Source organism: Macadamia integrifolia, chromosome 12 (assembly GCF_013358625.1).
Source record: "Macadamia integrifolia cultivar HAES 741 chromosome 12, SCU_Mint_v3, whole genome shotgun sequence".
Classification (NCBI taxonomy): domain Eukaryota; kingdom Viridiplantae; phylum Streptophyta; class Magnoliopsida; order Proteales; family Proteaceae; genus Macadamia; species Macadamia integrifolia.
The window spans coordinates 9,548,353-9,575,482 of record NC_056568.1 but is presented as its reverse complement, the minus strand read 5'-3'; the positions used below and the strand labels follow the sequence as shown (position 1 = coordinate 9,575,482).

Below are 27,130 nucleotides of genomic sequence, written 5' to 3'. Positions count from 1 at the left end.
AAAAAAATAAAAAATAATAATAATAAAAGAAGTAACAACCAGAAAATGTGATTTTCTTACCTCTTGGACCAATGCATTTTTTGTTGTACTGAATTGGCGAAAATTGGAATCTTCTTTCCAACAATTGCTGATTCTGCCAATTTCTATTAGATTTTTTTTTTTTTTTTTTTTAAATTTTTTTATAACCATGATTCCATCAGTGCAAATATTTTAGCGGATTCTCTTTTCAATTTGTCATCTTCCTTTTGCATGCCTATTTTCTTTGGGAGATGATATGGAGTTGGACTTCATCATGTGGAATACCAACATATAAGAACCGTCTCATCTATCTGTTTTCTCATTGTCATTGTGTAGGGGTAGCCAATCTCATGTGAAACCTTGTAGGGGTAGCCAATCTCATGTGAAACCTTGTCTTGGGATCCTACCAATTTTTCTTCCCAAGTACTATTTTCAACTGGAAACCCTTGAAATAATTTGGTGCCATCCATGTAATCATCCAAATGTTTATCTGTTTTTTCAAAGAATCCTTCAGTTTAAGTGCGTAATATTTAAAATTTGAAATTTGAGCAATCCGCTGGACTCCAAAGTCATAGAAAGTTTCTGAACGTGTTAAAATGAGTAGTAAAGCCTTCGTAATGACTTTTCCTGTCCCCAAGTATTGTAATCATGTTAATATGAGATTTTTGCCATTTGCAGTGTTTGCTGGTGAAGGGATGGAAAGCTGGATCAAGCTGGAGCTTTCCCCGTGGGAAGAAAAACAAAGATGAGGAAGACCACACATGTGCCATTCGAGAAGTAATGAATTGTTTTCTTGGCACATTTTCTGGTCCTGCTATTAGTTATTCTTTGTAATTTTCAGTGACCGTACTTGATGAATTGATGGGGTTTTCTTTATTTTACATGCAATATGGAGAGGATGCTGAACCTTTGAGAGCTAGCCTACTTCCCTTTCTTCCCATAGAGATATTAATTAGCAGAATCTTGGTATCTATTATCCCAAAAGCCTTCTCATTAGATTAGTTGGTCTGATTTTTAGGCTTCCATTTTCTGGACCCCCATCCATCCCAACTGTTAATGACAATTCTATTAACTATTCAAGTTAGGTCCAAAGATGGATTGGGACCGCTAGAAGTCGGTACTAATTTTTCATTCTGGTTCTCATTCAAGGTCTTAAAACCGGGGATCCTGGCTCAGATCAGCCACTGGGGATGGGGAGCCTGATCTGGCTTGGCCAATCCAATTCCAGCCATTCTGATTCGAATACTTGAAACATGATCCCATCCAAGTGTCTCATGTATGTGTGATGCCTACATTCTTGAATAGGTCTCCAGTGGGCTTTATTGTTCCATAGGGCCCACATGTACTCCATGCGAAGTTATAGACTTAGTTTATGAAGATATTCCTTTGGTATTTATTTATACATTATGAAATCTTATTTGTTCTTGAAGCAGCATGCTAAATCTCTTCTGAAATGCTTCTAAACTTGTCCACAAACAGGATGTTATTATCTGTAACTTCAAATAGAGCAGATTAGCATGCTTATCCCTCTCTCTCTTCTCAGTGACATTTTTTTGCTCTTTTTTACTGGTTTGGTGTATGCAGGTCCTAGAGGAAACAGGTTTTGATGTTTCGAAACTTTTGAAAATAGATGATTATCTAGAAGTTACGATAGGACAACAAAGGGTGCGACTTTATATAATTGCGGGCGTGAAGGATGATACTGTCTTTGCTCCAATGACTAAGAAGGAGATCAGTGTACGATCCTTATGCCCCCTTTTACTTGGGTATAATTAAACCTTCTAGTTGAGGGAAAGAAAATCTTTATGTATCTTCTCTCTCTTACCCTTGTTTTGAATGAGAATATTGATGATTTATGCTCTTCTTGAATTTGTAGTAATATGACTCACCAGACCCCGCAGTGGCGGGAGCTTCTTGCACTGGGTTCGCCCTTGAATCTGTAGTAATAATTTACAAACAAAAAATAGTGGAGTCCAATTAGTTGCACAGATCTGTCTTTGAGTGCCTCTTAGCTTTGCTTTGGATATAAATAATAAACTTGTCTACTTCTTAGTGCCACTCATGCAAGAATTTGAAACTTCTGGTAGTTTAGTTCTCCGGAAGTAGATGCAAATAAACTGTGGCAGCTTGCCCAGGCTTTCGGGTGAATATTGTGTGAGAACTAGTTCTACATGGTTTATTTGTTACCTGCAGGAAATCTCATGGCATCGGATTGATGAACTTCATCCAGCAGGCAATGATGTAATTTCTCGTGGAACAAATGGCCTGAAACTTTACATGGTTGCTCCATTCTTGGCGTGAGTTTATTCTGACATCTAAATTCAGTGAGATCATGTGTATTGTCTTTTGTTTCTTTTAGGACAAATTTGGATGAGATTCAACATCTTTATGCAGCAATCTGAAAGCATGGATTGCAAAGAATCAGCCCCCCACAGCTCAGAAATTTGATACACTCTGCAAAGGTATTTCCTCCTTCCCTCTAATGAAATATTTGCTACATGGCAAGCTTGTAGCCTCCCATTTATTTCAGCAGGAATAAAGATTCTTGCGATTTTTTTTTATAAATTTCTCTACCATTTCTTATTGTACATGGCAAGGAAGCATATTTGGATGGGAAATTGAGAAAAAATATGATATGATTTTTTTTTCTTTTTGGAGACTTTATTTAAAATTTCAGAAAACTATTTTTTGTTCTTTTTATTTCTATTTACTGTTTTATTTAAGACAATTCCTGTGAAATACTTTCCATGAAAACAGATGGAACCATAGAGGACCCTAGTTTGTGTTTCTAACAACAACCAGAAACGAAAGAGTCGGGATCTTAGTTCCACTATATTAGTCGGAAGATTTTGGGATTATGTTGCCTCTGTTCTGAGATTTTACTTTGTATGTGTACTTCCTAATGTTCTAGAGAACAATTAGAATCAATAATTGTAATATTGGATAAAATGGTCGAGGATGGAAGCCATAAGTTTAGAAGGATTCCATCATTATGAAATGTCCAACCCGGTCTAAACTGCATTGGAAACTTTGAATAGCCAAACTGAAGCCTAAAAATCTTAATACTGCTTGATCAGGTTTTGTGGCAGAAAGTGAGTGAAGGGACTAGCCTGTTTATTCAGGGCTAAGATGCCAACATAGTCTATCTTGCAGCTAACCAGTTTAGATTTTTTTTTTTAATTGTATTTTTAATTTTATTATTATTATTAGTATTGGGTAGAAGATAGTAGGGCTGTTGTGTTTCAGAGGAGCATAGGCTCTGATTTGAGAAAAATCTCAAATCTCAGAGAGGGCAACCAATGAGGTTATGCGGGGGTTGAGTTGGGTCTTTCACATCTTCATTGAAGAAGCTGGGGACTTGGAGAAGGGCATCTTCCTGTTATGTAATCTGTTGATTTATTGATTTATCCATTAATAAAGAAGGCAAAAAGATAACTTTATTGTTGATTTAAATGTTTAAAGCAATCTTATTATATATAACCCTCTTTGTTGTGTGTGTGTTTTGTATAGGAACATGCGTGTGGAAAGCAAAGAACAGTTCCACTGGCGGAACGGCAGTGGGAGGAACAACAGAGAATCAGTCTACCAGACCTGGATCTGAAACTCTTCTCTCTGATTTGGGTCCTGGAAGAAGCTTCAGAAGCTTTAAGTTCAATTACCCTTCAATCTTACGAGCAATGGAAGCTGCGTTTGCTCTTTGACTAGAACATAACATTCAGATTTAGGCCTCTGTAAAGTGTTGTGGGTTTAGGTAGCTTGGTTAGTTTCAGCCGTGCTGCTAGTACATGCTAACACGATGGTGGGCTTCGGGGCACCAGTAGGAACAGCACGAGCTGGGTATTGTGTCTCTCGGTTGGGGAGTATGTACAGTTTGTACAGAGTTTCTTGGAATAAGTAGTAGTTTCTTATCAGTTAGGGGTAGAGCGTTGGATATATAAACGCATTAGCATCTAAATTCTTGACTCTTTTATGGTTGTAAGCTTTGTTGCCGCAATACTTTAGTGTTACCTCATGTGTCCTTCCACATAATGGGTATTGGTTTGACCATGGGGACTCCCACATTAATGTCAGGTTGGTATTAGCTGTGTTTGATACGCATTCTTGAAATGCATTCTAGGATGAAAACGCTTGGGATTGTTTTTTGGGTTTGGTGTCATTCGTTCTTGTATGTTAGATAATTCGATACATTTTGGAACGCAGTATGTAGCTTATTCCGCATTCTGGTTGATAATGAGAATATCCTTTTTCAATGGTATTTTCATTTTATGTTAATAAGGGTAATAATTTACCGTGCCACCCCTTAGAGAATGTCAGTATTATCGGAGCATCCCCTCTCTTTTACCAAATTAGACTCGGATCCTTTGCTGTTAGTTGATGTTAACTGAGGAATTGAAATGACTGTTGTACCCTTTAGACTAAAATACATGTTCAATTGAACTTTTGCGCCAAATTCATCCAAAATATTTGCAAATTCCAATCGGAGAAGATCTGAACAAACTCTGAATATGACATGGCAGTTTTTAGGAATCCTTCTCAACTTAGTTTTCAACGTCTCCAACCGCGACAATCTCACCACCTTTTTCGCATATAGTATAGAAATTTGGTCGATCGTATTTGATTCTGATCTCATCGTTGGAGGATTCAGTCCATCCAATCGTAAAGCCAACCCATCTTCCCAAACTTCCTTTGTTTCCTACTATAAGCCAACCTAACCCCTCTCATGTTTCTGGCGGAGATAATGGTCTTTATCTTTCTCCCTTGCTCCTTCCACTCCCTCTTTTCTTCTTCCTCAGTCTATTGATCAAATGGGTTTCAACCCCAAAAATTGGGACCTGGTTTCTAGAAAAGAGATTGGATTTACAGTTCTGAGAAGAAGTGAGTTGTGCGGGAAAGAAGACTGTAAGGTTTATGTTCTTGGTAAGAAATGGTTTTTTTCCTCTCCATAATTGACTTGCAGTCTTCATCAATGCGACAGAGAGAACCAGCTAACTCAAACAACTTTTCATAAATGCCTCATAAAGGGGATTTCAGTCCAAGACAATCCCTTTTCCTTTCCTCGATTTCTAGAGAAAAAACCAATTCTTCTTCCAGGCGAGGCTGCTTCACTTCCGGTAAATCCGAAACAGGTTCTTCGATCTCTTGAGGTTTCAGAGCATTGTTATGAGATTTAAATCCGACTCAGAGTTAAATTCACATTCGGGCAGACTTCTGCCGGTTGAGGGTGAACCCTATTCTGATTCTTCTGTAGCCTCGGCTCCAAAATCTTCAAGCTTCCTAAAAAAAGAATAGGGCTCACAGTTGCTACCGCCCTGCTGAAGAAGAAGAGAGAGAGAAGAAGAAGACGATTTAAAAAACAGAAAATAAAGCTTTATTGCCGGACTTGAACCGCTGACCAAAAAGAGGATTTAAAAAACATAAAATAAAGTCTTATTGCGCCATTATTGCCGATACCTGAACCGCTACAAAATTCTCGATGAGTCGTTGTTTCTTGTCCCTTAGGGCATCGCGCATCGCATTGCTTTTGTGTGAGAGCGTTTAGGCTTTTTAGTTTTCATTTCGATCAATTTTCCCTTTGTTTTGATTGGAGGTAGAGATTCAGAGGAAGTAGAGATTCAGAGAAAGGAAGAAAACGAGAGAGAGAGAGAGAGAGAGAGAGAGAGAGAGAGAGAGAGAGAGAGAGAGAGAGGTATATTAGGTACTTCACACCAGTTGCAAGGGTATTTTGGTATTTGAAAAAATATATATTAGCTGACATCAACATATAAGGTATATTCCTTAACAATGACTAACGGTAGGGGGTCTAAATCTAATTTGATAAAAAAAAGAGGGTGTTCCAATACTATTGGCATTCTTCAGGGAGTGGTACTGTAAATTGCCCTAATAAGAATGCAGTTTACCTTATGAGAATTCATTCCAACAATGCATTACAAACGTAGGCTGATGTAACGCGTGCATGGTTTTAGGGTGGATCAGCTATGATTCACATCAAGAATGGCCACAAATCTGAATCAGAATCAGCCGATCCTGATTTTGGCTGATTCAATGGTTTTTTGACTAACTGATCCCATTGTCAAGTCTTCCTTGAACATTGATGATGTTGCTATGTTATATTGTTGATGCGAATTATCTTTTTCTTCTTTTCCCTTTTTTTTTTTTTTTTTTGAGGGAAGCAGCGGAGTAATTCAATGTTGGCAAAAAGAAAGTTACCTTATAGTATTGTGTGCACTTTAGACACATTAAGAAACGGAACTAGGCTGTGAAAAAGACACTCATACCCCAGCTTCATTTCACCATGTGTTTGGGCGTAAGCAACGTTATCAATTAGCATTCTTTCTCCCTTCAATGTTTTAATCATGAAGGGAAATTGAATTCTACTTCCCCATGTGTCTGGGCATAAGCAACATTGTCAATTAGCGTTCTTTCTCCCTTCAACGTTTTTATCATGAATGGAAATTGACGAAAGTGCAATACTGATTTCAGAATGTCAAGGCAAGGCAATTCATCAAAAGGGTATTTATGGTTTTATATTAAAAATAAACGAATCAGAAGATCGCCGGAGACGGAATGCAACTAATAACTCTGGAATCAGGCCTTAAGGGAGGGAGCAGACATACAGGTAATAGATGCAGACATTGTGGGCCTTTTCTGGACAGGTTGTTCGGAGAGAAGGGATAGAATGCAGTGATTGAAGGTAGAAACGAACGCGAAAATTGAAAACAAGAAGAGGACCGCTGAGGGTTGTTGACACATTATTCTTCAGGGACGAAACAACGGAAGGTCAATAAGGCATTTTGGGTGAATACAGGAGGCCCGCTTCATGGGAACGAGAACACAGAATGGGGATTTTGGGCATGAGAATGAATGAGGGAGGAGGGGAACCATTCACTTTTTCCACCTATAATGAAAGCTTTATTTCACTTCAAGATATGTTATCTCTGAGCATATAACCAGAGGCTGACTTCGAAATAAAATATATGGCACATGAACACAGCCCATATTCTTAACTGCAGAGAGATTCACCCGAGAAATAAAACTAGTGGTCGAATAGTAGCATCGCCAAAACTTCAGGTTGCTTATATCTAATGCTAATGCATCTTAAGACAATGTAGTTTCTCATAAGAAGACCACTTGAAAGGTGTGGAAAAAATACACAGAAAACCACCCACAACCCAGAATAAAATCAGAAACAGTTCCTTCAGGATTCCAATACTCCCCCTACCAACATCAGATTTTGAGCTGTTTCATACCCTCTGCTGCAACAGGTTCTAGCAGGTCATTCCCAGTTATTGAGCTTCCTGTCTCCTCTATCTGATCTGATGATGGCATGATTGGCGTGGAAGAAACCTTCGAAGATGGCAGTTCCTTTATAGGAAGGGGTGGAGTGGCAAACACTGGCACTGCCTGCCTGATGTGGACTGGTGGGGCAACATGAATTGGTGGTGGCCCCATTACTTGAGGATGGGTGAGCGGTCGGGGGATTGGCGGGGCAGAGAAAACAGGTACTGCAGTCCTTACTGTCACTGGTGGTGCCATCCCATGGTATGGCCTGAAATGCCTGGCAGGAATGTATGGAGCTGCTCTTCCTGCAGGTAATATCTGTGGCCGAACTCCACGATTTTCAGGTGGCAAGGACTGTGATGGTTGGGGATTTTCTCTTTCTGTTGAAGACACCACCGGTCTGGTCCGTGGAGCTGTCTTCGGACGGATTAATGGGAGTATTTTCGAGGTCATAACAGGGGGAGGCTGTGTACTCGATGGTCTCAGATTTTGCATTGGGAATTTCTTTGAGAATGGAATTGGGGCATCAGAAGAGTTTGCCACAATCTTTTCCTTCAGACGGTAATTTAATAGTGCCCGTGCTATGGTGATTTGTTCTTGCTCATCGTTGTTCTCTGTCTCAGAGGATGAACTTACAGCTTCCCGTGCCACTGGACACAAACAGTGAGATACAGGTGAGCAAAATACACATATGGTTAAATCCAACAGGCTGATAGTGATGGGCACTTAACATATACATTTTAAAGACTACGTAAAGTTAATATCAACAGCCTAGATCCAGGTGCACCTGTAACTAGCCAAAATAATTATCAAACCTCTAGAGAGAAGACTTTCTGGTGTATTCATGGAGTCGTTCATCAAAATTCAAATCCAATCTCACATTAATTGACAGATTTGGATCTCAAGATCAGCCCAAATAAAATATAAGAACTAGATTACTGATTTAAAATTATTTCATGTAACAAAAGATAATGATCTGCTCTCTACCTGTGATAACATTTTCAGCATTATAAATATATCTTTTCCTGGCAGAGTTAAAAGAAAAAGACAAATACAAGAGCAACCCAGTGCATGAGGCTCCCACTACTGCAGGGACTGGGAGGGACAAATGTACACAGCCTTAACCCCTGCTTCACAGAAGAGGCAGTTTCCAAGTTTTAAACGACCAACATGTTGCAACAGTGCAACTTGACCATTGTTCCATAGGCCCACCCACTAGAAGTCCCAATTTACCAAGTTAATAATTTAAGGACATACGACAGTCTGACAAGAGTGCATCCAATATTGCTCCTCTGGTAACTAGATACCATACTGCATGGGCAAATGTAGATATGCACCCAAGGTAACTCAATACCCTTGTAAGCACTGTAGTGGCTCACACGGGTGAGGGGACAAATCTCCTGAACAAAGATTGAACATAACTAACAAATGATGAGCCTGGTTTTGTCAAGTGTCAATGATCCATTCTCTAAAGCATCAAAACTTTTAAGCAAGGCAATAAGGTCAGGTATACAGAATGTCTTGTCACCCTCTACAAATTACTCCCTGTCCTACAATGACATCCTGCTTGAAAAAACCCAAAGTTTAAGCCCTCCCAGTTCTCCAAAATTGTCCTTCCATTACCTGAGACAATGCTTTTAAATATTTGGATAAAAAATGTGCTTAAATTCCTAAGAACCTATCACTTAATTCATCTTATGCACAATTTGGGACTGCCAAAAAAGGGAAGGAAGATTGTCTTTGCAGGACCGAGGGAGTACATGGGTTCATAAAGAAGGCAAATGTCAGCAGCATCCAACCTGGACATGAGGTGTCAGTGGCATACATTGGAAAGAAATGGATTGTATGTTGTCAAACAGATGTTAAGGGGCATAAAAGAGTACTGGTTAAAATATCCTTAAACAGAATTACTCCCTCATATTCTAGCAACTAACAAAAATCTATAGAAGATCTGGTAGGAGCTCACATTGTTTCAGAGATGACCATGCTGCCATGGCTGCATTCTTTTCGGCTTGCTTCTTGTTCTTGGCAGGTTCACCTGTGAATGTAATCCCAGCCAGCTCTACCATGCAAGTAAATACAGGTAGGTGCCCAAGACCTGACCGGAAAGTTTTGTATTGAGGCAAAGGTGCTCCAACTCTTTGTGCAATCTCTTGTAAGAGGTTTTTGTAGACACCAGTCTCATCCTGTCCATAGAGAAGTTAGTATCTACCGCACAAAGCCAGGAATGGCATATCATGGAAAAAATTAGTCTTTTTTTATGATAAGCAGACCCCAAGGAGAGCATTATATAGTCTTCAATTTTATCCATGGTTTGAAAATTTTAACTTTCTATCAAGGGAAACGGAACCGAAATGAAATCAATTATTTCTATAAAAAGATTCTGGCATAGCTACAGAATATTTCAGAATTTGGACAGTGCCAGGAAGAAAATTTGAAAGTTCAACTATACTCATATACTTGGATTATTATTATTTTGTACATTACCAGGCTATATAAGTTCAGTTTATAATCAACAAGGCAAACAGGGGTTAGTGTTATAACAGAAGCTCGGTTTCTAGTTTCTATACATGTGATCCAGATTGGTATCAAATGGGACCTATCCTATCCATTATACATAATGTATCAGCCAATCCACTGACAATATTCAGTTGCTGCCCTCTGTGTTCAGCTAATTATTTGTCCCCATGATCCAATACATTCTGAACTTTATGGCACTACAGGAATGATCCATACACTAATACTCAAATTTTGTATCCTTGGATGGCACCCATCTCATTCTTCAAGGCTTGGGCCAAAATCAGCTGTATTATACAGGTCATATATGGGTCCAAATTCACAAAATTTTACACATCAAAAGCAGCTGTGTGGCAGTACATGAATGTTACCTTAGTTAACTTGAACAAGATTTCATTAATACTCCAAACACTTTCCTACCACAAAGTATGGCAACAAAAATCTAAAATCGAAGGATAAAGTATATAAATGTGTGTTCAGGTCTTACGCATACATGTACAACTTAACTAGTTGATGCATATTTAGGTATTGAACAAAAATATGCAACTTCGCAAAAAATAAAACTACTTCAAGCAACTTGCTGATACAGGAATACTCATCGACTGTAAGTCAATAAGGATCCCATTATATTTTGACAATCCAGAATAGCCCTTTTCTTTCAACTTAACTTCCTGCCAAGACCCAGATTCTGTTTCCATAACAAAGGGGTCCTAAATTGTTGCACAATTTACAGAATTGCCATTGGTCTTGTATATTTGCAATTTTATTGCTTTAGTGGGCCCCATAGTGACCCACTTAGGGGTGTCTGACTCTTAGATCGCATCAGTTTGGGTCTGAAAATTTTGAAGATTGGTACTTGCATGGAGTGATGTTGGTCTACTGTTATGTTTGACGGTATCAACTCTCTGCGTATGAAGATTTTCAGGCTCTCTTAATATTTATCTGCTTAATCTGGAATTTTATTTGCTGCAACAGCTCTTGATTATTATTTTTTTTTGGGTGGGGGGGGGGGGTAGAATCATGGTGTTTAAGCTAGGGGTTTCAATTCCAAGACAGGCCTGACTGATTAAAGCCCGAATCGGCCCGGCCAGCTTAATAAACATGCCAGGCTCAAGCCCGGCCCGATTATAATCAGTTGTTTCCCATGCAAGGGCCTTACCCGTCATTCACCCGAATGGCACTGACTGATTACATAAGCATCTAAGTCCAACCCCTTTAGCTTGACTATTTAAAATACATATTCTACACCCAAAGTCCCAAACCATAAAGACAAAATTAGTAGGACATTTTAGAATTCCAATTTTTAATAGAAAGTGGCAATTTGATGCTCCTAACTTAATAGGACATTCTAAGGGCTTTTTAAGGCCCGTCTAAGGTCCAATTTTATTGGTGTTCCCCTGAAACATTACTTTAGAGACCAATTTTTGGCATAGCTTGTTTAGAGCATGTTTAAAGGTAAATGGCCCAGTAGACTGTATAAGGCATGTTTAGTCCGATTAAAGCCCGAAACCGACCAACCAATGATAAACAATACCATGCCCGCCATAATGTAGAGCTGATGTGGACAAGTCAAACCAAGCTCAGAACTGCAGGATCCTTAAATCACTGAACAACCACAGACCAGCCCAATAGTGGAACAGTAAATCAGAATAAGAGAGAGATCAGGTAAGAAAACAAACAAGCTATCGACTCCAATAAATAGGATTCCTTAGGTCAAATCAGCAAGCAGGTCAAGGGAGCCTAACAGGGACTGGGATAGGCCTCACACAGTCCAACTAACATGAACAATACTTTAGAGGAGCTTAGTAACCAGAACAGACCAGGAAACTCCTACCGATTTCAGGTTTTGCTGAAGAAGTGCACTAAAAGACATTTTCTGGGTGATTTTGTATATCTTCAGAACAGAGGGTCCAACAGGGCTGGGAACCAGGTCGAGTTTCCCTCTCTATAGGGGGCTACTTCGGTCCAAAGGGCAGCCAAAATTGAAGGCTCAAAGAGGTTGTACAGGTACAGCTTGCAGCAGGCTAAAACCTTCTAATTCTGGGCAGAACTGAGAAGGAGATGGATTCAAATACCTGTCAGCAGTTAGAGCAGCAGTAGATCTTTGAGTAATGGAAAGAAGAAGAAGATAGCTTGAAAACAACGACCTCTTGGGCTTCGCACGGCAAAGAGTCAGCCAGATCATACACCAGCTCCACAATCTTGATCAAACACCAGACCAGTTCTCAGCAGAGAAGACAACAGCAGCAACCATTAATTTAATTTGTCATAATCACTGGCTTCTATGGAGCCTTGCATTATGTTTATGGTGATAATGGGGAAGGGAATACAGCTTAGCAATTGGAAGGTTCCAAAATAGGAAACCCCATAATTGATTGGCTATTACATAAGTTTCTAAAAACTGAAAATGGAAACAAACTAAAAAAAAGAAACTAATGACTTGATTCAACTAATAACATTAACCCCTAAGAAATGAAAAAGACTAACAACTTAAACTGAACCCAACTAAAAAGGAAACAAACCAGTTAATCCTGTATACAACCTTAATTGCCCCAGTTTAGACCCATAAAATTTTCCCATTACACTCCAAACCACATGGACTGAAGGCCCAACACATATACAACCCAACCCTAGACTTATTCCTAATAAAACAAGCCTACTTTTGTGAAGAATCTATATCACGCCCAATGTAAGCCCGATTGGTTAAATGATCGGTCAAGGTGCCCGGAGGGGGGTGGGATTGGTCAAGCCCAGTTAGGCATAATCGAGCTTGACCAGTTGACACCCCTAGTTAAAGTGATGCTGATCTTTTGTGACGCTGGTTATTGCTACCATATGATGATGGGTCACCTTTTATTGCATCATTTGCATTATTTGTCGTCGTGTACTGCTACACATTAGGTGGAGATTGGAGATATTGGAGATTATTATTTGAGATATTTACAGGTTAAGTTTATTATTGACTCATGTCATCTGTTCTCTGCTCCTGTCCTCGACAACGATTTTATCTTATGAAGATGGTTACTTGTGGTTTTCAACAAGAAGATTCTTATATGTGGATCCCAGCAACCTTATGTTGTGTCATGTGGTTCGCAACGACCTGTGCTACACTTTTATCAGCGGTTTGCAGTGACCTATGCTGCACTTTTGTCAGTTGTTTGCAGCTACCTATGCTGCAATTTTATCAGTGGTTTGCAACGACCTATGCTGCTGCACTTTTATCAATGGTTTGCAAGGAGCTATGTTTTACTTTTATTCGTCTTCTTTGTGAAGATTACTACTCGCCTTACTTGAGAAGGGCTTATGATTGTATTGCGACCGGAAGACAAGCTTCTACAACTAATATATCTATCAAGTTTGGTTATGCAGTTAATCTTCCAAGCTGGAGCTTTTTGAATAATGTAAACAATATATGATGTTAATCTTTATTAGACCTTAGGTTATATTTAAATAGTATAAATAATTGATTTATATAGGTTGATAACTGATCATCTTCATGGGTTTTAATTTTGGGTGAACCGACCGGCTCGGATTGGTTCAATTATGGTGGTTCGCCACTATGGTTGATGGCTGCATTTAATTAAATTTAATATATAAAATCACATTGTGTAAGTAAGTGGTATATGATTAAATGTGAATAATTAACCCTAATTAGACTATTCCAGCTTAATTACCACTAACTAGGATTAGTGTTAGTGGCCCATGTGGCAGCATGCATGCTTAGGATGGTGGGAACCAAGCCAACACTTAGATGGATAGGATTTTGTAGTAGCCTCCTACTTTGGAAGGCTAGGATGACAGGCAACCACTAACTCTTTTAGTCTTTTAGGGGGAATTCTCTACAGAAATCAGAGAAAAAGAAAAGTTCTTTGGCTGTTCTACAAGCTCTCAAACCTACAACTCAAGAAAATGCAAGTAGAGAGGGAAGATCAAGAGGTGGAATCATAAGGATTTTGCAAATCTTGACTCTAAATCCCTTCTCTAGTCTCCTTTCTCTCCACTTTAATCAACAAAACCCCATCCTAGAAGATCCTAACAGTGGCTAATTGAATTAATAAACCAAAATCAAGCACCTAAGTAGCTAGAAATGAAAGATATTTGCACCCACTTAGAAGATCCTATCAGTAGCTAATTGTATTAATAAACCAAAATCAAGCACCTAAGTAGTTAGAAATGAAAGAAATTTGCACCCAAGTGGATGCTTACATCAAGATAAACAAAAGCCTTATGATTCCACCTCTTGATCTTCCTTCTTTCTCTACTTGGATTTCCTTGAGTTGCAGTAGTGAGGGGTTATCTTGTAAGGAGGTCTACTAGTGAGGGTTTTGTAATCTTCATCGAAATAGTGGAAGCCCTAGTTATCATTCGGCCATGGACATAGCCCACCTTGGGTTAACCACATAAATCTCTGTGTGTGTGTGTGTGTGTGTGTGTGTGTGATTCTCTTTCGTTTTCTTTTGCAAATCGTTGTTCTGCTACGTTGTTAATTCCTAACACATCCATATACAACTGGGCCAATATCTCCATTGAATAGTTCATCCTAATGGGCAGGAAGTGAGCTGACTTAGTTAGTCTATCAATGATCACCCATACAACATCATGCCCTCTGGGGGTCCAAGGTGTATATATATAAATACATACACTCTAGCTTGAGGGGAGTGTTAAGCGTATAGTATGAGAGGGAGTTCCCCATTTTCCTTATTATATCGTTATTAGTCTTACAGCTACTAGTGTTTGGTTAGAGTTGGTCTAGTAGTCATGGTAGTGTTATGTCTTTGGGTCTTTATGTAATTAACTCCTTATTGGACTCTACCTTTAATGACTACAAATATTTAGCCAAGGCCACGATAAGATTCATTCTAGGGGGTTCTCTTCTCTCCCTATATTGTCCTCTCTCTCTCTCTCTCTCTCTCTGTTCTCTTCTTCTACCTTTTCTCTTCTCTTCTCTTCTTCTTCATAGATTCTGGTTTATTTGATTTCTCTACAGTTACATTGTGTATCAGTTTTTTCTTAATGCTGTATTTGGATCTTCAAATTCAAAATAAATCTCACAACTACGTGATTCACCATCATAAGATTATTAGTGCCTAACTCATGTGAACTATTTGCTTCATCTCCCAACTTCAACCCTCAAGGCCTTCAGGATTTAAAAGCACCAAAAACATTACCTCCCAAAGTGTAGGTGTCAGATATCATGTTATGCTATTCTAAATCACTAATACACTTAAACAATCTACTAATCTAGTACCAACCTAAACTCTGACTCCCAACAGGTTTTTAATTTTGCATCAACTTTTGTAAAATTTCACAAAATTTTTTGTTTCTTTCCGACTCAATGATCTGTGATTGAAATCTAATAAGTTTCATGTGAAGCATATTTCACGATTCTGACATATTGTGCGTCTTCTACAATTTAATGTGTAGAAAATACATGGGGAAGAAATTCATTACAGGGTAGACCACATCTCTAAGAGGGCTTATGAATTTGATATAGGGTAAATGCAAAGGATGCCCTAGCTATGCAACAGTTGGATTGGTTAAGACAGCCTCCACATGCCAAAATAGGCAGCACCAATGTGGAGAAATTCTTTTGCCTACACATATAAAGTATTCAAGGCAAAAGTCACAAACAGATCCATGAGCCTAGTTTTTATTTAATTAAAAACTTGAAACCTCAATGGTTGTCCTTAAGTCCTTAAACAATGTAGAGATTATACATGACAAGGTCTAACCATTGGAACTGGTCTTCAATCTGGAGTATCCTCTCCCCCACCCCCCCTCCCTTCCAATCCTTCTGGTGGGTTCCCTGGCCTGGACTGGTCCTCAGTCCTCAGTCCTCATAGTTCCAACCAAACCGAAAATACAGACAGGGTTATTTTTGTCATTCTACATCAATCGGCCGGTCATCGGCACCGGCAGAGGGGAAAAAGCAGGGACGAGCCTTTAAGAACAGTTTGTAGACTTGAAGGCTCCAGGGTCCAGAGAACCAGAAGCTTCCTTTTCCACTGTTAAAATGCACCAATTCTGGCGCACATTAGCCAATACCCACCGACATGTTACCTTCGTGCTTTCTCTAGAAAATTAGAATCCCAAAACTCGCGGAGAATGTGAATATGTGAACGCCAGGTAAGACTGTGCACCAACGCGGCGCACATTAGATGAATGAAGTAAAACAGTAGAGAAGTCAAGAGTCAAAACGCAAGACTCGAGAGAGGACCCTTTACCAGTTGCGTGTGCCAAGTTGCCAACCGGTCGGCGCTAAGGAAAGCCTGTAGCGCACAGGTCCGTGCTTGCGCTTGATTAACTATTACCACTCCCAAGGCGTACGTTAGCCAAGTCCTTTCCCCCCGAAACGCAGAATAAAGAAAATGAAGATGAGAAGGAAAGAAACGGAACCCTAACGGCAAAAGAAGAAGAAGAAGAAGAACTTACCAGTATCCTGGCGGCTAGAGAATGTGAGGGGCCTCTGTTGGAGAGAGAATTGAGCGCCACCTCGGCCGCCGAGTGCTCAGCTTGTCTCAAAGTCGTACAATAGTTGGGGCTGTCGAAGATCTCACCGTTAAAGTTAACAGTCGCCTTAAATCTCGGCGCGTGATCAGGTCCTTCCCTTATACACGTATATGATGGAAGATTAAAGCAGCTCCTCTGCGCCAGCTCCTGAAGCTGGTTCTTATACATCTCGTCCTTCCTCTCCTTACACTCTTTACCCACTCACTCTCTTAAATCTTCATCTCAAAAACCCGCTTCTGCAACTATGAAGCCTCGTGGCACAACTGCCCCTGAGCTCTCTGATCCGATCGACGGTTTTGAGCTAAAAAATGTAGGAAAACTAGGGTTTTTCGGCGGATTGACGGGAAAGAATGAAAAATTTCCAGGTTTTTAGGGTTTTTTCAAGCCTTCTCCTATGATATAGAGTTGTAGCAGAAGAGATAGTGGAAGACGATCTGCACTTTGCGGTTTACAGACAGTGGGGGCCTGGGCGGGGAGAAAGGCCTTTTTCTTCTAGTGGCGTAATTTTTTATTATTTTTTTAATTTTTAATTTAGGTTTAGAGTTCTGATATGATACATCATGGTATACTTTAGCCATGTGTCCCATAACGTATGGTGGGGAATCTTTTAAGTCGAGGGGATTCTTGGATCGGAATCTTTGAACTTCTTTAAGAGAGAAGATACTGAAGCTTCACTAGTACCGCAGTTCCCTAGTGAAAGGGATTTGAAGGTAGTGGTGTTGGGTTGGGGTCTACGGAGTTGGGAGTAGACCGAACCCTAGTCTAGTGACATTACATCACCTTCTCTTAATTTATTCCATTGCGGTGGGTCAACTGAACGTTCTTCTTGCATGGATGTGATATTTTCTTAGATTCTCTCTCTCTCTCTCTCTCTCTCTCTCTCTCTCTCTCTCTCTCTCTTAGATATGGATGGGGTAACAATGTAATTATACATCCCGAATCAATCTAAGGTGAGGGTTTTATTTATTTATTTATTTTATTTTAATCAATCTAAGGTGCATCCTCTATAGCCATTGCAATGTTACAGTGAGCATCCAACGGATGGAGTCCCTTGGGGTGTGCGTCTGAATGCTCTCAATCGTTGAATGTTCATTACAACGTTACAGTGGCTACAGAGGATGTGGACCCCAAATGCCTCCACATCTCTGCACCTGTAACAAACTAACAAATCTTACTGCCAATTGAAGTTTTCTTGCCAATTGTGAAAATAAAATCTCTTCGACCACGAGGTGGATACAATTTTTCCTTCACTTGATTTTTTTTTTTGTTTTTGAATTATATTCTCTTGTATGTTCTAAAAATGTGGATCCCATATGAATAATATCTTTTTTGAATACCCACATGCAGGTTCCTCGAATCCCCAATAGTGCCCTCTCTCATTTATTTGTTTCAAGTTTGCATGGCCTTAAGGAAGAGGAATCACTTCTTATTTAATTATTGCATGAAATGAAACTATAAGTTCTCGTATATAGTTTGATTCATATTTTTAAATAGTTATATTTTCCAGAACATTAGAATCCTCTTTTTGTTTGATGGTATCAACTTTCGCGGTGCATGCTAGGGTTGCTAGCAATAAAAGTTGATTTTTCAACTGATTAATATGCATGTTGTGGCTGTCATGGTAGGTCATGCCCATATAAGACTCTAGAAGTTAGATACAAGTCTCTTTCAATTTATCTTTGTTCTCCCCTTTTTTTCTTTCTCATTAAAAATTTCAAGTTTGAAAACAGAATTTTTTGTATTCATTAGTCAACATACTTGTATAAATTACTAAAACTTCTTATCTTATTTAGTAATGAATTGGAGTTAGTTTTATAACCATGTGAGGTAAATATTACAAAAGTTTATTATTTTTTAGGTTTAAAAAAATATATATTTTCCTTTCTTTTAATTTCAATTGCAATCAAACAGCATAAATTATTATTTTTATTTAAAAGTTAATATTGATTATTTAAGTAGGCAAAAGTGTGGCATAATTATCACGTAGCAAGCCCTATAGCATAATAGGCGCTTGATTTTAAACTACATGAGGAGATGATATGACTCATCCAAATGCCAATTTGAACACTTGGATAGATAGGGTGTCAATTAGATTTGTTATATATTGAATTTAATTGACTAAATCAATTTTATACCAGACATTGGATCATAATTCTTCCTCTTATATTTTTAATTTTTTAATCACCCCCCTTTTCTAGACTTTTGAATTATTTTTCTAAGAAAATTATTTTGCCATTTAGCAAGTTCTAAATTGGCTTTAATGGATTAATAAAGAAGGATAAATTGCACTTGTAAATAGTTTTGGTGCAAGGCAACATACTACTTAGCAGACGTAAGCTCTAACTACAATGGGAGCAAATCAAATAAGACTATAACTCATTGGAACATTCTTATATCACTTTTCCATTGGTTGCCCTAGTGAGTCATCAAAATAAAGATCAAAGGCAACAAACCCAAATATTTCCTTATGATAGAAATCCATAAAGGCTGAGCTAGGTTGCAAGCTTTGCCCTGCAAACTTGAGGCTACCTGAAGCCGTCCCGAATGTTTAAGGTCTTTGGCTAAGCAATTAGGCTAGGGCCGGGTGTAGACATCTCATATCATTAGCCTAATAGTGAACTAAGTGATGATGATCAAGGTGTTTAGAAATGTTACGAGATCTATTTTTATGGCTCTGGAGCTTTCTATAAGTAAAGAAAATGGAACTTACCTATCAAAAAAAAGGAAAATCAAATTTTCATGCATAGGCAAGACCTGACTCAAACTAGAATCAAGCCCTAACCACGACTCAAGATGTAATAGCATGGAGGAGTTTACTTCCATTTTTGGCCATTGATGAGCCTTATACCCTAAGCTCTTTAGAGATCGGTGGACAACATAAAATCCGACGGGGATTTTTGTATTATTAGTATACCTCATCAGCTTTCCTTCATGATTTTTATTTTTTAGAATTTTCCACTAACCTTAATTATTTTGTTCTTAAATCTAATATATTTTTCTCATGATTCTATGAACTTTTTATTTAGGTTTTATTTTCTTGTTTTCCTTGATTCACAGGGTTTCTTGTTGATGCAAATCCATAACTCATAATTTTATGATGCTTAATGTCTTATTTTATAGTTCTTTTTATCAACTAATTTGTTATAAGTCTTTATTTTATTATTATTTTATGCATGCATGAAGAAAATTAGCGTTTTTCTTGTATATGAAATTTTCATATTTATTTTTGACATTATCAACATTTTTTGATAATATCTTTTGCATGAATCATGTCATACTAGGTTAGGATACAATTATTTTATTTCTCATAGTTTCCTTTTTTATATTAGGCTAGGTCTTGGGTTTTTATTTTTTTATTTTTTTAAGAGGTAAGTTTTGCATGTAGGGTTATTTAAGTAGTTTTTATTAATTTCTGTAAACCATAATTTTATTTAATTTTTAGTTATTTAAAGATGTTTCTCTGTTTTTGAGGTTTGGTATCATTATAATATGGTTTTAGTTCAATAGATCTATCTTTCTTTGCATTGATTGATGATATATCATACTTGATGCACATAGTGGAATTTCAATAATTTCTTACATATATGCATATAAACATCCTCATTATAATGTACTGTTTAGGTAACAACATGAGTTTAACATAGTTATAATATGTATTTATTTGTTTCCTTTTTCATATACTAACTCTTGTGTTGTACCGCAATTGGATAAAAATGAGTGTTTTTACCACTCATTTTTCTTCTTGTATATTATTTTGCAAAGTATACCATGATTAATCTCATGGTTGGATTAGTTAGGACTGGAGTCCTCGTTTTATTTTTTGGTACTAGATTTTAATCTAGGTGATGACTCTTTGTCATAAAATCACAAACCTTGGTTCAATATGAATCATATCATGTCCTCACATGTCCTAACACTCACAGTATCGGGCCTAAGTTGATACATCATAGTCGAACCTTGGATTGGACCGGGATTGGGCTAAGTCCTTGGAAACCCAAACTAGGCCTAGGTTTTCAAAAGCACAACCTATTTGGAACCCTAGGCTTAGCCAACTAGAAAGATACCGGTAAAATGCAAGATTTGTATTTAGAGATCACTACTTGGTCACATGGCTCTTGTAGCAGTGTGGGGGTCAATCAGAGCATGTGTAAGGGTATCAACATTTGGGGGATTATTTACTTCATAAAGAGTGGAGCAGTAATTTTGTGTCTCTATTTGTGTGCAGGGGCCACATGACCAATTATATTCCTCCATTGGCATACTTAGAACTTGTAACTTTCTTTGGATCGTTTCTTGTTTTACTCTCAAAAGTTATTTAAGTCAAGGGTGAAAAAAGATTTTCAAAATAATATGAAAGCGATTTGGTCATATAAAAACTCTTGGAACATTATTGAGATTGTTCAACCAAATTAGACTAAGTATGAATAGGATTTAAAAAAATTAAAATCAATATCCAAATTTGATCCTTCCTTAACCAGATAAATTTGATTCATATTTTAAAATCAGATTAATATTTTTATTAAAATCCTTATTTTAGATAAATTATTTGTGAAGAAATTATCATTGTGGACCACGACAAATATTAATATTTCAACTGATTAGTTCGTATCTATGGCTGTTAAAGCATCAACGGCCAAGATGGCTAGAAACTATTCTCATTCTATTTATCATTTTCGCTTCTCCTCCCTTTATTATTATTATTATTATTAAATTTTTGTTTACTTGAAGGGATGATGTAGTCAGTCTGAACCATTAGATAAGTAGTAGAAAGTTATGAACACTCGTTTAAAGTAGTGATGACAGTTTCAACTTGAAGAGTTAGCGTTCAAGGGAGGAGTTCGTGGGATCGAACCCTGTCATATTCAGGTGAGTGGGTATAATGTGTGTACGAACACTAGCTTAGCCTAATTGTGAATTTGTGATAGCTTCAACTTGAAGACCAGGGGAGGAGGTCGTGGGATCGAACCCTGTTGTATGCCCAATGAGCTGGCCATTAACCAGAGCGAACAATAGGATAGAGTAGCAAAATAAAAAAACAAATTGGATAATGATATAATTCATATGGGACCCACATGATCAAACTACCACAGAGAGAAAAAAAATATTCTGTGAGAGATCAATGGTGCATAGTGAAAGACTCACCCATGGCCAGGACTGACTTTTTGTTACTCCAAATCCACCACTCGCTTGTTAGATTTGTTTTAATCATATTAAATTCCGTGCCATATTGACTATCATATCACAACCCTCAAAAAGATTGCATAGCCCAAGCCCAGTAGCCCAATGGGGTTCAAACTGGGTTTTCTGACCTTAGCCCAGCCCAATAACCTGTTTGGGCAAAAGGTCAAAAACTTGGGGGCTTGAAGGGTTCTTCTTCTTCTTCTTGTTAATGTGCTCCTATCTCTTCTAATCATGCATTCATGGGGGTGAAAAAGTAAGGCATTACTTTCTTTTTTGTTGCAGCTTTCTCTCCTCGACCAAAACCTTACATTCGAAGAACTAACATTGCTCAGAAGAGGACCCTAGGGTTAGCAATCTTTTGGAACTTTTAGTCCACGAGGCACAATCCAATATGGGGGTCGTCCTCTATATGGTTGATGGCTGAACTTGGGATCCCCTAATTTTCCTTGCTCTAAATTCATTGCATGATGGAGACCATAGTACCATCTAAAACAATGCCAATTCAGGCAAACATAGGGTTCTTTTGGTTTCTTTATACAACATCTTACGTCATGTCGTATGCCTTTTCAATGCCCCTCATTGGCCCCCAAGCTGGTGCTAGGGCCATGTATCTAGGCAGCAAATCCTTTTCTGGAAAAATATTAGGTCTTTGTACCTCAAATACACATATTTCATCATACTAACATTTTAAGAACTTCTACCAAAAAAAAAATCAAAAACTTTTAGAAACTAATAATGATTTTGTTAAGCCTAAAAGTCGAACACTCTAGTGGAGTGCAATCTGGTCATCACCAAATTGTGTACGACCTAAGTTTATTATGAGTCAAATTGATGGGTGACAAAATGTAGTGTCTAATCTTAAAATATTGATTATATTCGTAAACTGTAGATGAGAAATTAGGACATTTTTCTACAAAAATCTATATGCACTAACAACTAAGAATCCAAGTTCTTTCAAAAGGGAAATTATAGCCCATCATGGAATGGTCATTCTAGCATATTTTAAAATTATGGGAAAGATCGCACGAAATGATTGCCCCACCTTCCTGAAATGAAAAAACCCCACCACTATTGATGCCTTTGTAAGTGCACACTCTCATTAGCCTTGTGCCGGTGCTTGTGCTTGTGCTTGTGCCTGTGCCAGCGTCAACAATTCTCTTCCTTAACAAGATTTAGGGAGAGGGTTCATTGAGCAAGCAACATAGAGGTGCGGTAAAACAATATTGTACATTGGAGAGAAACACGATCATTTCATGTGAAGAAGAGATGGACATTCAAATAGGTGATAGTAGGGGTGCAACAGGGCTGGGTTGGGCCCCCGAGCTTTTTAAAACTCTAGCCCAACCCTAAGTCCTTAACTGGGCTCAAACCTGTCCTGACCCTGACTCAGGGCCACAAAACTTCAACCCAGACCCAATCCTTATCCGCCCTGATTGGCCTTGATTTTTCAGGGTCGGGCTGAGATGACCTTGATTGGTCCCCCTGGCCCTGCAAAATATGAAATAACTAAAAATAAAAAATATTCATAATAAATAGGAGATAAAAAACACAAAGCCAAAAATTTCTTGTCATGAGAAGAACATCATAAAGCAAACATTCAAACAATATAAATAACTCCAACTATTATGGTAAACAAAGAGCAGATCATCTTAAGAAAGCAAATAATCTAAGAAAATTCAATTATTTGTCATGATAAACAAAGAGATCATTCTAATAAGTTAAACAATCCGAACATCTCAAAACCCTTGTCATGTTAAAAAATGAGGAGAACATCCTAAGAAAACAAAAAAAATCCAAATTCAACTTTAGGGGCAAAAAACAAGGCCGGGTAGGGCCAAAACCAAGGCCTAAACTTAGGGTAAAAAAATTAGGGCTAGGTTCAGGGCGGGCCAAAGATATCAACCCTTATCCACCATGATCCTAACTCAGGGTCAAAAATTTTAGAGTCAAGCCGACCCTCAGGGCCAAAATTTTCAGATCGATACTTATTCAAGATTAGGGAGGGTCAAGGGTGGGTTCTGACCTTAGGGTGAAACTTGCACCCCTATGTAATAGCATATTTTGTCCCAACGACTCGAAATGCCTCTTCCCAATAACTTATTAAATAAGTAATGTCAATCAAAGTTTTATGCTGGTCCATAAGGTATTTATGGACCAGTACTTATATCACATGGCAGGTTGTATTGAGTTTAAAATTTTGTTTGTAATTAGAATCAAAGACAAATGCCATGGATGGCATTATGAACATTACGTGGTCTAACGCAATACGGTCTCCAATAAGGGTGTCAATTTCAAATTGAAACCGAATATCAAAATTGAAATCGAGCCAAATTAATCGGATCAAAATCGAACCAAATTTATTCGGTTCCAATTCGGTTTGAATATGTGAGTATGTTATTCTGTTCAGCTCAGTTTCGGTTTAGGATGTCATAACCATCAGTTCGAACCAAAACCGAACTGAATTGCTCTTATCATTCAAGAGTTTTTTTGCAAACTCTTTTTTTATTTATGTGGATTGTATTTTTTGCAATTTATCATCATATATTTACAAGCAAAGATAATTTTGGAGTTAGTAACAGCCAAGACCCATAACTTGAGCCCATTATGGCCTTTGGTCCATCACAATCATGGCTAAAAAGTGGAACCGTTTTCATAATTGAATTAAAACTAAGGTATAAAACCGCATATCAGAATTGAATTATAACCAAAACCGAACCAAGCCGAATTGAATCAGTTTGAGTATCTAAATATGGAACTGAGTCGGTTATAATCCACCTTATCATCATTTGGAACCAAACCGAAACCAAACCAAATAACCAAAACCAAATCGATTGACACCATTAGTCTCTGATGATGAACTTTTTCACACACATAAAGGCAGCATAAAGATAAATTCTCAAGAACTTAGTTTTTCTTCACTCATGGAGTAGAGAATCTCTTTCCACTAGTGATGTCAATGCTAGCATATAGATAAATTCTCATGGACTAAGTTTTTCTTAACTAAAGGAGTAGAGAATCTCTTTTCCATTGACAATGTGACCATGTGATTGGATTCCCTTTTCATCATTAAACTACTTCATCTTTTGCTAATAATATCAAAAGTATTCTTAGACAGAGAAATTCCCTCTTCACCATGGACGTTGAGAAAGTGAGAAACTTGGTCCAATTCGGAAAATGTGATGGACTCGAGTTTGGGTCCCCATCACTGTAAAATAAGCTTTGGAAGTAGAAGAGAGAGAGAGAGAGAGAGAGAGAGAGAGAGAGAGAGAGAGGGAGAGAGAGAGTATTTTATATTATAGATAGATAAGATAGGAAGATTTGAATAGAAAGTGGATGATGGTGCCATAATGGTGTTAGTTGCCACTAAATGACTCTTTTTAAGTGTTGGGTTCCCCCACGAATCTCGATCGTCATAAACGCGCATATGGGACTGGCAAATTTTCAAACTTTGATTTTCATCGCATTTAGCTTATAAGGTTGTGTTTGGTAGTTCAGAGAAGAATAAATAAATAAATAAATGAAATGAAATGATAAGAAAATAAAAAAATATGTATATTTAGCTATCATAGAAGAAAAGAAAAAGAAAATTTTTGTATTTTCTTGTGTTTTTAGCAAGATATTCTTTTCTTTTCTTTTCTTCTGTTACCAAACATAACCTTACTTCAGGAGATGCCAAGCACAATGAAAATTTTTAAACCAAGAAAATAGTACAATCTTTGTACTTTTTTCTTTTCTTATCTTGGCTACCAAACACAGCCTATATAGACATTAATTAGACAGAAAAAACTCGTCACTACAACTATTTAAACATTAATAATAAGGCTTATAGTGTCCTGTGGGTTTCCAAGATTAATGCTATCTCTACTTATTCTTTCTCATGCATCCCACAAATGCCCTGATGCCATGCCACCTATTATATGTGAAGATATCATGGATACTTAATTTTTCTTCGTTTTTTAGCTTGGCATAAGAGTGTACACCAATGAAGAATGATGAAACTATTTCATATGTAAGGATAAGACATTTCATATGAGAGAGAGAGAGATACAGATCACTTGTCAACCCCCTATGGTCAGCTCAAAGAACCCTTTACCCTTTTCTTTGTATAAGCGTTTTCCTTGAAAGTTATTCTATTGTTAGTTTCATAAAATCACAAGAATGTCTTTCCACCACAATGAAACCTAACAATATTAAAGTTGAACTCACTTCTAATTTACTTTATTTACCTGTTTTGAGCTAGAACAAAATTGGCGAATTGGGTGTGAGTCATTTTCCCAAAGATTCACTCATATTTCGTAATATGATTAGTTGGGACGGAAACTAGTTATCACTGAGGACTTGTTATGGACCTAAGTTTGACCTAAACCAACTTGTCAAAACCATAAAGGGATGAGATGAATTCCATGAAAGTCTAATTAGTGAGTCCAACTACTCTTGCAATACCTACATTTTTTTTAATGGTATAATCGTGCCATATGTGCATAATATATAAGAATTGGGATAATGTTCTCTATAAGGGAGTGCAGCCTACGCCAACATCCGTTCTATTTGTCTCTGTTCTCCCCAAGTGAAATGACTCATAAAAGGTAGAGGAGAGGGAGACAGGGAGGGGAGTGTTGACGGGGATCAAGCTCCTCTGTGGCGTGCTCTACAGGGTTGCGTAGATTCAAGGGCTTGGGCTGCGTGTCTGAGGGCTCCCAACCCCTTGGATCTACACTAAACATTGTGTTGTGCAACAGAGGATCCCGGTCCTTGTTTCCGGAGGCTACGGTCCAACTTTCCCTATAGAAAGCTCTCCCCCATGAGATTAATAACTAAATCAATACCTATCAGATGGGGAAAACTACCGAGCAACTGGTCCAAAGACTCAAAACACCTAAACATTCTGATTTACTCTCCAAGTCTTTTTGGCTAAAAGTGAAGTGAAGTAAAATTGGTAATAGAAATAGCAAAATATTTTTCAATTAAGGAGTTTGATTCGATGTAGAGAGGATTAGATGATTAGTATTGCCCCTTAGGTTCCGTTTGGTTGAATTGGTTATGCAGGTAGTCCATTAAGCCAGGCTCATCTAGATGTCCTTTGTCTTTCCTCATGTGGTAGCTTTGTTGCCATTTGAAAGTTGAAATGGGCCCACACACAGCACATGTCACCCCCATTGAATTCATGTCACACCCCGTTCGCACTGAACCGGAGCGGTGACCGAGTTAACACCGGTTAACCCAAACCTGCCAGGATCATCAGACACTGTATTCCACCACAGCATACACACACTAACATCAACTCATCAAATCAGCGGAAGACTAAGTTTTACCTATAATAATTCCCATATACCTGATACCCAAATGGCGATACCATAATTATATACATTTGGGCCCGAAGGCATGATATATATACACAAAAGAATAAAGTTTGAATATCAATTATATACAGGAAATTATCAAAAACATCAGAGTACACAGTCCGGCATCGGTATCAAGGCTGGAGCTCAGCTCGGCCTCAGAACCGCTGCCCCGCGACACAGCTCTCACACGCGCAGTCTACGCCGTGCTCAAACTCCTCAGGGGTCCACCAGTCCTCCTCAGGGAACTCGACGGTGGGACCCACCCCCTGCTCCTCAGATGCATG

The 27,130-nt window shown here is 38.1% G+C and overlaps 2 protein-coding genes across 2 annotated transcripts in view; one reads left to right on the top strand and one right to left on the bottom strand.

The window, feature by feature from the left end:
• Nucleotides 1-4,273, top strand: part of LOC122058450 (mRNA-decapping enzyme subunit 2-like) — an 8,779-nt gene extending 4,506 nt beyond the window's left edge. The window contains exons 4-8 of the mRNA XM_042621142.1: nucleotides 697-795; nucleotides 1,603-1,755; nucleotides 2,212-2,315; nucleotides 2,413-2,480; nucleotides 3,529-4,273. Of these exons, the coding sequence (XP_042477076.1) occupies nucleotides 697-795; nucleotides 1,603-1,755; nucleotides 2,212-2,315; nucleotides 2,413-2,480; nucleotides 3,529-3,719 (615 nt within the window). The 3' untranslated portion in view covers nucleotides 3,720-4,273. The remainder of the gene's footprint in view (nucleotides 1-696; nucleotides 796-1,602; nucleotides 1,756-2,211; nucleotides 2,316-2,412; nucleotides 2,481-3,528) is intronic.
• Nucleotides 4,274-7,041: 2,768 nt separating this feature from the next.
• Nucleotides 7,042-16,789, bottom strand: LOC122058083 (double-stranded RNA-binding protein 2-like). Its single transcript, XM_042620538.1, has 3 exons — nucleotides 16,246-16,789; nucleotides 9,263-9,482; nucleotides 7,042-7,946 (listed from the first exon to the last, which is right to left on the bottom strand). The coding sequence occupies exons 1-3, from the start codon at nucleotides 16,489-16,491 to the stop codon at nucleotides 7,243-7,245; spliced, it is 1,170 nt and encodes a 389-aa protein (XP_042476472.1). The 5' UTR covers nucleotides 16,492-16,789; the 3' UTR covers nucleotides 7,042-7,242.
• Nucleotides 16,790-27,130: the final 10,341 nt, after the last annotated feature.